Source organism: Lepidothrix coronata, unplaced genomic scaffold (assembly GCF_001604755.1).
Source record: "Lepidothrix coronata isolate B3197 unplaced genomic scaffold, Lepidothrix_coronata-1.0 Scaffold5, whole genome shotgun sequence".
Lineage (NCBI taxonomy): Eukaryota > Metazoa > Chordata > Aves > Passeriformes > Pipridae > Lepidothrix > Lepidothrix coronata.
The window spans coordinates 9,048,661-9,062,749 of NW_016690185.1; the positions used below are offsets into that span (position 1 = coordinate 9,048,661).

Genomic DNA, 14,089 nt, shown 5'->3' on the forward strand with positions numbered 1-14,089 from the left:
GGTCCAGATGATTAACAGCTTTGCAACAGCTGATGAGCATGAAAGTCCCTTTGCCACCCGGATATAGGGGTCAAGTTGCAAGCAGCCTGAGTAGTCATCAGGGCAGTTAGCAGATGAATTCAGAACCACAAAGGAATGACAAGGGTGGCTCTGTGCTGGTGCTGTGAGTTGTTCTTCAGTCTTCGTGGTTAGGTATCAGCTGAAGAAATTTAATTTGATTTGCAGGTAATTGTTTCTTTGGTTAGGTATGCCTTGTGGTTAGGAGTGAATAGAGGGTAGCATCACATCACTGTACAAAGGCTAGGCAAGAACTTCTTGTGACATCTACATTTGTGTCCTGCTATGGTAATACAGGATGGAAAATAAATCTCCTTTGCTGGGCTGTTGCTGATGTGGTTGCTCATTGGGACTTTTTTGTTCACTTCTATCAGGAGTTCTAGATTCCTTAAAATAGAGCTCTGCTGCTAACTGATCACTCAGTGGACAAATTTTTAAGTGGGTTATTTGTTTTGAAAATTGGATTCTGTTTGTAATGCATCATTTCTGTTAGTACAACTAACACATCGGTTATCATGAAAAGAGATTAAGGAGATGAAGATTAGTTTTCTTTTCTCCTGCTCTGTTGACACTGTGCACCTGACTCTGTTGTGTGAGAAGTAAGTTTCAGTGTTTTGTCAACTAGTTATGTCCTTTTCTGAGCCCTGCTCTGGTGGTTCCCAGTCCCAGGCTGAGCCTGGCAGGTAACAGGCAGGTGTAGGGAAAGGGGACTAGAAACTGATCTTGAAACCAAACTGGTACAGCAAGTACAAGAAATCATAAATCTCCTACAGGGAGTTTGGAAAGAGCAAGTAACATGAACCCCAGGAATCAACGAGACCTTATGTATTGGAGGGTTCTCCTGGGCTCCATGGATGGTGAGCTGCAGGAAAAACACTGCATCCAGGAGCATTGTTCCTTGCCCTTCTGCTCAACTCTGGATGCGCTTCAGATTAAGTTTATGAGAAGAGCACAGAAGATGCGTTCCCTTCCTTGTTTTCCTCCTGGGAAGGAAATGTAGACCCAGACCTGGCAGAGCAGAGTGACCCTGCTCCTTGCAGAATGGGACCCTGCTGCTTTAGGAACGAGTCATGATTGAAGAGTGTGGTGGGTAGTGTGTGCAAATGCCAGTGGAAAGCCAAGAAGGTTTGCAAAAGGAAAGGTGGTGGAGCTGAAGGGGACCCCCTGTAGCAGCAAACCTGATTTTAAGGTCCTTCTGAGGAGACATGTATTTCTTTGTACTTGGTAGCTGTCATGTGGACAAGTGTAGGGTTTGGAACGTAAGGGCTTCAAGTTACCAAATTTATTTCTTGGGGAAAATTCTCATCATCTCTTAGTAAATGGTTACAGTCCTTCAAAAGCCTGTCCTCTGGCTGTGGGTTGTTTTTTTCTGTTAGTTCTTGTTGTTGTTGTTCTGGTTTGGTTTTCTTATAATATCCAAAAACTCTGTAAAGAATCAGACTTCCATGGATGTCAGCTGGAATCAGGACTTCACATTCAGTATGGAGTACAGTGTTCAACTCTTAACTCCTTTGCAGTCGGCATTATATTGCATTTAAAATAAAAAGTGTTACCTTGTACTGTGTTTTGCAACTGCTGTTTAAGTTTTTATTTCTTCTTCATGCCATATGCTATTTGTTGTGAGTTCTGTGATGAAAGAGCTGTGGATTATTTTCTCACTGAAAGGCTCTAGCGTGACAGCATACTGTGTCATAAATTGGAATTTACATTATCTGGCCTTGAAATGTATCTTTCTTCCTGCTTCTTTTCACCTTTTTTTTTTTATTATTTTTCATTTTGTTTTAATTCCCTGAGTCCAGCAAGCAGATAGCTCAGAAAAGCAATTTTGACCTGTGGAAACTACTCCAGGTGTTACTTGTTCATTAGGTTAGTCCAGCCATGGGTTTGAGATTGATGAGTGCATTTTAATCCTAGGTCCTGTAATAATTATTGACAAGAATAGGTAGGTAGGTTAAACAGGTAGGTTTAGGGTTAAACTTGATGACCTTAAAGATCTTTCAACTTAAAGGTCTTTTTCAACTTAAATGATCCTTGATTCTAGAAATCTAGCTCTAGGGTAATACACTTTCCACAGGTAACATGTCAGTTCTTTTTAATTACAATTCACTAATACACCCTGGTAGGGTAGGTGCAAGATGCTTTTCCTATTCTTCTGAAAAATTTCCAGAGCCAAATTTTAACACCAAAAATGGAAGGACTACAGCCCCTCAAAAATAGGTGCTTTAACATGTAAAAACCCCCAAACAAACCCAAAACTTGTTAATACATTAACTGTTTTGGTTGGCTTCATCTTGAGATAGGGCACTGATGTAGAATCAAGAGAATACGAAGTCTTGCTGGGCAATTTGAAACACTCACTGTTACCAGCTATGTCAGGCATAATTTGTGGTGAATGGAAATTTAGCAGCTTTCATCTTTGTGCCCCAGTTCTGCACATGTGTGCTTAGGTATCACAAGCATAACTTGTGTGAGCAAGTAGTCCCTCTGAATACACTTTGTACATGATTAGAGATCTCAGAGAGCCTCTATTGTGCCACCTGGTCACGTGGCTGAAATGGATGGCTTCCATGAAAATGCAGCACTGGAGAAATTGAAGCTATTTGTCAGATTTTCTGAGTTTGTGATGTTTGTTTTGTAGTTTTTTTTCCCAGAAAGAAGAAATATCTAGCTTCAGCATCCTGAGTTACTTTGTTGATACTGTCACCGCAAGATGTTAAAATTTTAGTTTCAAAATCAGTCTGTTTTGTTCAACAAGAGACCTCTGTTCAATAAAATATTTAAACCACATGAATAACCTGAAAGTAAAATATATACTGCTACTGTTCTACAATTTCTACACTTCTGTTTTTTATGCAACAGTACTCAATCTTAATTTAAGTGTATCTTTAACTTCTTTGTTGTTTAATGAAGCCCTGAACCATGTCCCTGACTGAACACATCCAAGAGTTGAGCAAATAACAACCAGATTAGATATGCTGAAGAAAGGATATCATATAACTGTTTTGTATGAATCCTTCTGTTGTACTGTCTTTTCTGCATACATAGAAATAGGCTACTAACTTTATTTACTGTAATAATTTTGAACAGACAGCTGTGCATGAATGCTTAGAACATAGAAAAGCAAGAAGAACTTTTCTGTTTCTGGAAACAAAAAAACAGGTCTTCGAAGAGAGACTCTCTGATTAGTAGGTCAATGTGTCTGTGCTCTGGTGTATAGCGAGGGGAATTCTATTTGAGAGGGGAGTTTTTGCATTGTATGTAGTGCAAGGTGGCTCTTGTTCCAAGGCCAGAAACTATGTGTAGTTGTTTACAGGAATCTGGAGATGGAGGAAGGAAAAAGGGTAAGATTAAAAAAGATTTTAACGATGTTTCAGAAAAGCAAGAAACTAAATCACTTTCTCTTACCCAATGCGTAAAGGAATGTGCAAGGAGGAAGGAAATAATTAGAAACATTGCTGCTTTTACAGGCTTCAGATTATGCCGCAGGGAGAGAGTTTCATTTATGGTTGATCACTGTAATTTTAATGCACGTAATGGTGCCAACATCAGAGCACCTGTGAAGCTGTGTGTGCTGGTGTAGTACAGGGTCACACTCAAGAGACAATAAATGCAATAAATGTTGCAGGTTAAGCAATTGAAAAGGAAACAATGAAGGTTTCCAGTGCTGATTTTGTACGTTACAAATGTACAGGATTTTGTGTTGCAATTAAACTGTTCAATATGTTACTTGATGTACAGAGTATGCAATGTGACACAGTTCAGGTTGCTATGGAAACCTGGCATTTTGGTTCTGTTAACAGTGTTTCAGATAGGAAAACATTTGCATTGCATTACTGTGAGACTCCTTTGTGCCCCCACTCTTCAGCTCCTTTGCTTCTCAGCTGGGAGATAGATGACAGAGAAAAGGCATGGCGTGGAATTTGCATGAGTCAGGGTCAATTGTAAAAAGGACTGTTGAGCTGAAACTTAAAAATTATAATTTTACCTTCAGGTAGCTCTCGTGTCTTTAGTTGCTTTTCTGAAGTAACATAATATTTAAATATTAATCCTTGACAGTGTAGTGTCATTGGCCTGTTGCTGTGAGGTTCTTTTTCTAAGAACCTGAGAATGATGGGTACTTTTTAAAGAAACATTTCCTGTAATTTTCACAGCATGATTATGAATATGGCTGGAAATGTGCTTGACCTAAAAAGCAGTGACCAGTTCTAGTGCTGATGGGTTTGTTCATATTTTAAATCTTTTTTGTTGCCTGCTCTTACTCTGTAAAGCACTGAGAACATGTTAAACAAGTCTCATTGAGTACAATGGGTATATTTGCAAATACAAACCTGACTTTAAGCATTTTGGGACCTAAGCTAATTGTAAGTAGAAGGTGATTTATGTTACCTGGCATTGACGGTACAGGTATTTGTGCCAAGCATCAAGCAGCATCTTTATGACTTAAATGACTCTTCAATCACCAATCTTTTTTGGCTCTGAGCTTTATTTACTTTTGGTATCAATGCCTTTCTTGTGCTTGTGAGAAAAGAGCTGAGAAGAGAGAGAGCAAGATTGCTGTGAAGCTGAGATCATGCATTTATTTGTCTTTCGTAGCCTGTTTCTCATCTCATGAATGCTGGCTGTAGGTCTCCACAGCACTCATCTTTCCGAGTATGTGGTTGCTAATGCCTCCTGAACAAAGTCACTGCCCAAGCTTTCTCCCTCAGTTCTGCTTTCTGTGGCACAAGTGAGAGTGTGCCTACAGTTCATCCATGTGCAGCAAAGCCCGCTGGAAGGGGGCGTGAGCTGGCATGGTAGGATATAAACGGAAGTACAGACACAGAGCCACTTTCTCTGAGTCTTCTGCAAGTCATCTGTGTGGAAATTTTGGGTGGAGAAGTGGTAGCAAACAGCTGAAGTAGGTGAAAGGGAGGAAGGTGAAGGGCAGTAATACTTTAAACTGACAGCTGCTTGTTGTAGGGATGTATTTTAACAGCCTGAGACAGATGAATGGAAGCCCAATTCCTTTGGCTGATCAGGGTCCCCTTTATCACCTTGCTGCTGTATGTTGTCTGCCGTGATGCTGCTGTTTTACCCGTGCAAATCCCACTCGAGGCCTGTGTAAGCTAATTCATAGAAACAACTCTGGTGTGTAGCCAGGCTGCAATATGTGACACTGTGGTTTCAGTGACCTTTAGCAGTATTCTAACTATGGGGTGTAGGACAGTTCTTCTGGCACGGAGGGAGCACCAAGCGGTTGGCCAAATTTGTTTGTTACCTGACTTGCTCTTGTAACATACCACTGTGTAGGAGTGGTGAGGATGGAGTGACTTTCTGTTCGCTGCTCCTGTCCCTTTGCTTGGTTCAGAGAGGGGAATCTAAGGAGACTTGATCGTGTCACTTATAAACCTGATAGAGAACCTGTAATTCCTTGGGTCTGGGAGTGATGTGGTTATCTTTATGCATATGTTTTGACCTCGTCAGAACAGATATGCAGGCTTTCTTTGAAATACTAAACAGATCATGAAATTAGAAGTTGTTATGAGCAAGGAACATGATGGTGTCAAGTGACAAATCAGCAAGGTAGTGCTAAGCAGATTGCCTGAATGCTAGTTGATATGTTGAGTGTTTATAATTTTTTTTGGACTGTAGAAAATGGTAAATATTTGGTGTTTTAGTTGAATGCTGGGAAGTGCCTACATAAAAAGTCCTTTGTGTATATGTCTGCATGCTCTAGGGAGAGGTAAGGGAACAGTGATCCATCTTACCTCTCTGGATATGGTAAACTGCCTCCTTCTCTAGTTCACAGAATCACAGAGTCATTAGGGTTGCAAAAGACCTCCAAGATCATCAAATCCAACCTTCTACCGAATCCATATTGCAAAGTGCCATGTCTGCTCATTTTTTAACACTTCCAGGGATGGTGATTCCACCACTTTCCTGGGGGGTATGTTCCAATGCTTAACCACTATTCTAGTGAAGACATAGTTCCTAATATACAACCTGCACCTTCACTGGTGCAATTTAAGGCCTTTTCCCTTTGTCATATCACTAGTTCCCTGGGAAAAGAGGCTGACCCCAATCTCTTTTCAGGTAGTTGTAGAGGGTAATACTGTGTATACCTCTAGAGTGTGAGCATAAGAAGCTGCAGGATTCAGAGGGCTTGGACTTGATGCTTAATTGAATTGGGGTGGGTTGAAACAGGATAAACAAGAAAATGAAAGTATTAATTGTTTTAAAACATCTGCAGCAGTGTTCTTCTTGACCTAAAAATCAAAATCTTCCCAAGTGGCCTGATTTCCAACGGCACTGCACTTCTACATTTCGGATGGCATAGCACTGCCTGTTAATAGTTTATGTTCTGTTTTGTAACCAGTTTCTGTCTAGCAACTGCAGCTGAGTTAAACAGTAAAATACATTGTGTTCCTTATGGAAAATACATCTGGTGATGTTCCTATGAGGGAAGAGTAAATCTGGATGTTTTTGTCTCTTGACAACTTCACTGGTGATGTGGAATTTCTGGTAGGTCTTTTGCTTCTCTTTATTCTGTGTGAAACGTGACAGGTTGACTTAGTGGGTAAAAGTCTCTTCCCAAGCTAGACAGGAGTAATTTGTGTGGAGAGTTCTTTGGAGCTGAATCAAGTTTTGTTATTTGAACTTTGTTCATGTGGACAGACTGTTGCAGATCCAGTTGGGGATTTGAAGGTGATCTAAGCTTAGCCTGTTCTTACTTCATTAATAGGGAATGAAAATGCTTGGACTGTTAGCTTACTATATCACTGTAGGGGGGATAATAACCTCCTAAACATTGTACTGTATTCCTCAACAGCAAGAGTATTTGTTTTCTTTGCCTGTCTTATCTCCAGATCTTATCTGCCCTTGAGGGTCCACAGCATGCAAATAGCCATATCAAATCTCTTTTTTTTCTCTCCATTTGGTAACACAGGAATTGTGATGCTGTTCTGTGTTTAATATGAGCAAGAAGTCTAGAAATTGCTTCTGCATACAGATTTATTTTCAGTCCCTTAATTGTTGCATTTTAATTATTTTTGGATTTTAAGAATGTACCCTTGTTACAAGAACTAATGTGACAGGAGTAAATGTTAAAGGTTAAAGGCATGAATAAGGGTCATTCACCTAAGCAAGGGTTGAGTCATCAGCCTCAACTTCAGGTGGAGAGGCTCTCCTAGGTTAGTTTAACACCCTTCAGTTATGTGTAACGAACTGGAACTTCTTTATAGAGCTTATTAATGTTTTAGAAATAACATTACTATTCACATTGTGATTATAATGTGTCTGTATAATTCTATTAAAATAATTCCATATTTGTCTTAAGATAGCTTTAGAATAAACAATTATTTTACCAATCCAACTTAATGTATTAAGTCCGTGCTGTGTTTTATTTGCTTGTGCTAGGTGCTTTCCTGAAAGCTTCCAGTCCCACTTTTTTCTGGGTCGTTCTGCCTGAAGAAAAAGACTAAAAGAGTTGTAGCTTACTCTCCTCGTTGCTAGTTGTGCATTTGTGTTAACGTTTCATCTTGGGATGCTGTAGTATTTATTCCAAAACTTTTATCTTTACTATTGCGCCAAATAAAATACACTAGCAGAATGTAAAAGCAGTAAAACTCAGCCTGGTTAGTCCAGTCAGTGAGGCGTTAATGAAATGCTGCAAAGTTTAGCATTTCTCATGAAGTGTGAATGTGCGTTCACCTTCCTGGCTTTAAACATGGGAGGTCTGTTGAAATGAATGCAAGAATCATTTATTGGTGGTTTGGCTTGTGAAGCTTAATCATATGTATTTATGTGACCCAGTAGCAGTGTCTCCTCTTTCATGTTTCTGTTGCCTTATATTTAAAGGTGGTTTGTGTGACCCTATGCTACAACCTTCTTAGTGTGTGGTTTTATCTATTTGCATCTGCACAGTGCTCTGGCAACTCCTTTGGGCTTATCAGAGGCACAGCTAGCAACCCCCAAGGGTTCAGTTTCAGATCTAATACACTGAAAATTATTTCTCTATACCTGTGTTATGTTCTACAATTTTGTATTTTTCCAACTTGATAGACATTTTTAATATTGCTTTTGGAGTACTACATATGTATCTTTTCTAGTTTTGGTCTTAGTATTGACTTGTTGGTGTAATCCTTGTCATCTGTCATGGTACATCTTTTAGGGTCAGAATTGGCACATGTACCCAGAAGACTTGTTATTGATAAGAAGACAGAGTTGCAGATCTAAGGCAAATAATTAGTAATGCTTCATGTCTGAATATGACCAGGTTTGAATGTTGCTATTACAGCAGGTGATAGTAAGGAAGTGTGCAGTGGTATGAGCAGATGTGGGTGATGTTTGTCTGTAGTCTCAGGGGCAGAGGTATAATAGAGAAGCAAAAATTAAAAAATTACTATTGTATGGGATACTGTACCAGAGAGCACCAGAACCTGGATCCTCAGAGTTGGCTTTTTATTTTCTTTTGTAGATCTGAGCTGTAATTTCTATGAATGTGCCCACAGAGCCAAATAAAATGGAGACTGTGCTTTGGTCTTAAAAGTCAGTTTAAATTCTTAGAAAATAATAACTATCTCCATGTCAAAATAGTCTCCTTCCGTGTTCTCATTGCTGCTAGTTATTGAGGCTGGCTGGATTAAAGCTAGTGGGAGGATACTTGCACACATTGCTCTTCTGCTTTCATTTGAGCTTGTGGAGGTACTTCTGGTAGTTCATTTCCCTATCTGCGTAGTAGGGAATTACATAATTTTCCTACCTTATGAAAGGTTGAGAGATATTGACTCTACAGGATCATAAAAAATATATCTAGAGAACTGCATGATCTTGAATGCTTTTTTTTCTCTGTATGTCCTTCCAGGACTTGCAGTGGGCACAGATGGTCAGAGACAAGCCATCAAGTCCACTGAGTATTCTAAAAATAATCAGATACTCCATTAGCTTCTGCATTGCAAGTGCTGTTGGATGTACTCTTGTTCATGTGCATGGTTTTGCAAAGTGATGCCCACAGTTGGGGGGTTAATTGTTGATGCTTTAGAGCCAGCAAACAGAATTTCTGGGTGCTTACCCATGAGTGCAGCAAGCAGGGCTTTTTGTTGTCTCATGAAAATGTAAACTATTTAAACTCCATGTAGCAGGTACATTATTCTTCATGCCTGAGAAGGGAGGGAAAAGGGAGAAAAAATAATTTTGAAAAATTGATAAATTTATCAGCCTTTAAAGAGTGCTCTAGTCACATACTTAGTTATTTTTAATGTTCCCCTCAAAAATACAGTTTCCATTCCCTTTGTTTATCCTCACACTTAAAGCATCTGCTATTGCTTCTTTGACTGTATCAGTGCAGGAGGCCGCTGTCCTGCAGAGCCAGGTGGCAGGATGGGCAGCAGGACCTGGAAGCAGCATTTCTGGAGATCTTGGGAGGATGGTAGCAGTTGAAGTGATGTGGGTATCCATGGTCAGGAGCTCAGTCTGTTCCCTGGATTTTAACTTCTTTAAAATTTCTGTTCCTCTTTTATGGCCTTGCTGGAGCATTCCCACTCTCATTACAAAGTCTCAGTAGCATCCCCAGAACTCCCTGGCGGCAAAACTAAATAGACGAAGCAAGTATCCAAAAATGAGCAAATATGAATGAAAATATCCAGAACAATAGGACTAACATTGTAAAGGACAGTATATTTTTATGCATTTTGTACTTTTCTTCATATAGTTATCAGGTGCTGACATTGGTTAAATTTGGAGAGTGGTAGATTTTTAACTGGATCCTTACTTAAATGCATTGTTTGGTCATTAGGAATATCTTTCCTCTTGAAAATGCCTAATTAAAAGAATTAGCATTGCTGTAGACATGTAATATAAGCTTTTCACTGTTTCAGTTTCAGAGTAGAAAGAGTTAAACTCAGCCTGAAACTTCTATAAAATCAGCTTTGTCATCATTGGAGTTTGTACTGAACTCATGATACATAAGTTGTCTGTCTCTGGGCATATAAATATCCCCCAAATATGTACATTTTTAATAGTCTGTCTGATTCAGTCTTCATCTCTACCAGAAAGGAGCTGCCGGGAAACCAAGATTCATTTTAATCATATAGCATTAATAACATTTTAAGCAGTTAATATTAATAAAGATTACTTGGTCTTTCTTTCTTGGGAGATATCAAAGGGCAGGTGGGGGGGAAGTGTGGAGTAGGTTTGCATTTTTTGGTATAATCTTAACATGTCAGTGACAATCTAAAAGGAATTGTGGCTTTTGTACTGTTACTGCTTAAAGAACTAAAAAATGAAAAGGACCTTTCAGAAATACTAAATACTAGTTTTCTGTAGCAATTACTGCAGGTTGCACCTCCTAGCTTTCAGGCTTTTTTTTTTTCTCTCTTAAAGGCAACTAGTACATGAAAATTCCCAACAAAAAAAGTAAACTCAGAACTTACGAAGTCAGCGTTCCTAATCAGTTTGCTTTTCCTAGTACTGCATTTTCAAAGTATAATTTTCAGACTTAAATATGCCTTCCTGGAACAACACCTTTGTTTCTTCTAGGAAGATGAGCTAAATAAGTTTTAAGTCAACAGAGTGGGATCTGATGTTAAATTATTTTATTGTAAAAATTTTCTATAATTGAATATTATGTTCCTGTATATTTTTATTAGTGAAAGAAAAAACAAAATTCTCCTGAATGCCTTTGCTACTTCTGGTCTGTGGATAGCATTCTGATTTTCTGAATCTGTTATGAATATAATTATTGATTTCTTTTAAAGTTCTTGATTTATTCCCCCTCACTGTGTGAAAGGACTTGGAGCTGCATTTAGCTGATGTGAGAGGAACAGGCTCCATACTTGCCTTGTCATTGCAAGTTTTGTTTAGTGTTGATGAAAGCAAACAGCAAACCTTACACATGCCTCCCTGGTTTGGTGCTGGTACCTCCTGCATCATCTGTGGTTAGGTCCAGGCTTAAGCCCTACCTCCTCTCTCTTTCTTCATGCCTCGTTTTGCTGAAGGAGCCAGGGGCTTCTCTGGCACTGGGCCAGGCAGGGGCATCTCCTGGCCCCCTGGGCAGTAGCCTCATTGGGGCAGGGCCGTTATTCCCCTGGGTGGGATTGGTAGATCATGGGAGAGAAAGAGAATGAATGGAAAGAGCGTGCCACTGACTCTTGCACTGGATGAGGCACTGAGGAGAGATCTCTCTTCCCTTTGTTCATCCCAGCTGACCACGTTGCAGTGAGGTGAAGGGCTCTCCCCACTTCCCTCTTCTCATTTCCATGGGTTCCACTGTCCTTGTGGTCATGGGTTTAATACTATCGCAATGCTTTGTGGTTATTTGATAGTTCTTGGTGTCAGCATGAGACTCAACTGTGGCCTGAGTGCCTTCATGCCTCAACAGAGTGTAGTGAAGGCTAAGGGGAAAGAGTAGTTCCTTTTTCTTTGAACTCTTTTTGTAATTTGATACATAGGTTGTAGTTGTATGCTTTGAAAGACTTATTGTACTTCTAACTGCAGTGATAAGAAAGCCACCAGTTTTGATCCTTTGAACATGTAAGGACCTGCCCCAACAGGGAAGATAAAGATGCATTAAAATTCTCAGGAAGTATGTGGTATCTTCATACAGACTGAACATCTAAGCAGGCCAATTTGTTTTGATGCTGCTGTTATGCTACTGTCGTGTAGGTTTCTGTGTCCAGCTGAAGATTGCATCTTGTAGAGGTAAAATAGTATTCTCTTTATAAAGCCAAAGTTGTCTTACACATTTGCCTTTAAAGAGTGCCCATTACTGTAAGACTCTACCTGATGTGTAAAGATCAGAGAGACTAGAGTCCTTTTGATGTGCTGAATGTATTCAAACCTAATGAGTAAGAAAAACTGCATTTTGAAGCAATGGACTTCAGTTGCTGTGGACTGATCGTCCATAAATAAGGAGGCAAAATTGTGGCAAGTACTTCTGATAGAATCTAGCATGGTATGTTCTTGGGTTTTTCAAGTAGATTAGTCTGTCTTTGCTACATTATCTATTTTGTTGACAACTGGTAGTTTGTAGCTTATGATCTTTTAATGCAGGGAAAAATAGGTCCTCTGATTAGGTCCCAGAGGAATTTTTCTGCTTTTGCTATGATTTACGTGGCTTCCATTTCTTTGTTATGCAGCCCATTAAACTAAAATGTTTAGTAGTAACTTCTGGTTTGAGCTTAATCTGAAATACCGATAACAAGCTCTAAAATTAACATATTTTGTGCATGTGCACAAGCCACTGAGGTGGGTTAACATGTATTTAAGAGGGAAAGAGGATAAAAAATTTTGACAGGATCTTGGACAGCAGTAGATGTGGCAAATTGTTAATTGCAGTAATTATAAAGCAGTTCGAAAATTCCCAGCTCCTGGTTTCCAAGTGTCTTAGTATGGCATTCTGCCAAGAGGTGGTGATGTTCATGTCAAAAGCTAGTGTTACTAGTCTCTTTTTTTTTTTATTTAACTTCTGAGATAACCTAGATAATCTTCCCTAGTCCTGCCTATCTCAAGGTGACTGCACTTCATCTGGAGAGCTGGAGGTCCATCTTGTTTCTCCCTTATACTTGTTTGAACTTTTGTATTGGTGACAACAGTCAAACCTGTGTAAAGAATGTAGATCACTCTTTCTTCCTTTACACTGTTTTAAAACTTTTTGATTTCTCACTGTTTTACAGATTTTTTATAAAGTGTGTGTCTTACTGGTTTTACTGTGTGTATTGTATATTTCCAAAGCTTCTCTTGATCTTCTGTCTGTGAAACACGTGAGACTTGGAAGATGTTTTGGTAGAAACGTGCAAAGTAGTTTAATCTTTCCAGAGTTTTAGAACTTGGTGCAGCTCTTTGGTTTACCTGCTTTACAGTATCTCTTTTTTGCTGATGGGGAAACTGGCCTGAGTGCATTTATTTGTTTTTGTCTCATTGTATACTAAACGGATATTGCATGGCAAACACTGGTTAAAGTTTTACTTCACTTTGTCACTGGGTCAGTTTTATTTCCATGACCTGTTGGGTTTTGTAGGTGTTGTTGACATGTTGATTTATGAACTTCCGGTTTTTAAATGTTATATACAGGAGACTCTGCCTGGATATGAGGTACTGAGGGGAAAAAGAGCATCGTGCTTGGCTGCTCACCTTGCCCATTTGAGTCTGAATTATGGAGACCAAGGAAGAGAAGAAAGAACGGCGACAAGGCTATTTTGCTCGGTAAGGTTACAGGATTTATTTCAATGTTGATTAAAATATGGAACTCATTATTCTGCCTTTTTCACAAGTATGGTTTTTCAGATATGTATAAAAATGAAACCTTTTGCAATATGTATCCAGGAAATGCTATCCCTGCTGTGTCCTCAGTGTTGGAGTGGTGATTTTTTCTTTTGGGTAGTGGAGAGAATTATAATTGTAATTTGTGACACTAAACTGTTCTTGGGTACTTGATTGCAAATTGCCCTGCATCTGAGCTTCCAACATTCAGTTCTTGGAGAGTGTTTAGAAAACAAGCATATCTAAAATATAAACATGTCTAAACCTAAAGTTTATTTAAATAGTATTATCTCATACTATAAGACCAACTCAGAAAGGGTAAGTTGTCTAGACTGTATCATCTCTTGGTGACCAGTGACAGGACCTGAGGGAATGGCCTGAGGTTTTGTTAGGTTTAGGTTGGATATTAGAAAAAGATTCTTCACCCAGAGGGTGGTTGGGCACTGGAACAGGCTCCCCAGGGAAGTGGTCACAGCACCAAGCCTGGCAGAGTTCAAGAAGCATTTGGACAATACTCTTTGGGCACATGGTGTGACTCTTGGGGATGGTCCTGTGTAAGGACCGATGAGTCCTGTGACTCCCTTCCAACTTGGCATATTCTGTGATTTTGTGACCTTTATAAATGAAAACAATATTTTTTCAGTCAGTCATTTTTATCATTTGGAATTTACAATTGGTGACTTTTAAGAAGTGACGTTGCTTTCCTAGTACCTTTTGTTTGTTAAGTTATCAAGTCTCAATCATCTTGACCTCTGATGTACAGGAAGAACCAAAGCTCGCTTACTCTTGGGGGGGT

At 39.3% G+C, this 14,089-nt stretch overlaps 1 protein-coding gene across 1 annotated transcript in view; it reads left to right on the plus strand.

Annotated features, from left to right (window-relative positions):
- NCOA7 (nuclear receptor coactivator 7) overlaps positions 1 to 14,089 on the plus strand; it is a 92,004-nt gene that overhangs the window by 12,432 nt on the left and 65,483 nt on the right. Inside the window, exon 3 of the mRNA XM_017827435.1 lies at positions 13,105 to 13,236. Coding sequence (XP_017682924.1) covers positions 13,187 to 13,236 — 50 coding nt within the window. The 5' untranslated portion in view covers positions 13,105 to 13,186. The remainder of the gene's footprint in view (positions 1 to 13,104; positions 13,237 to 14,089) is intronic.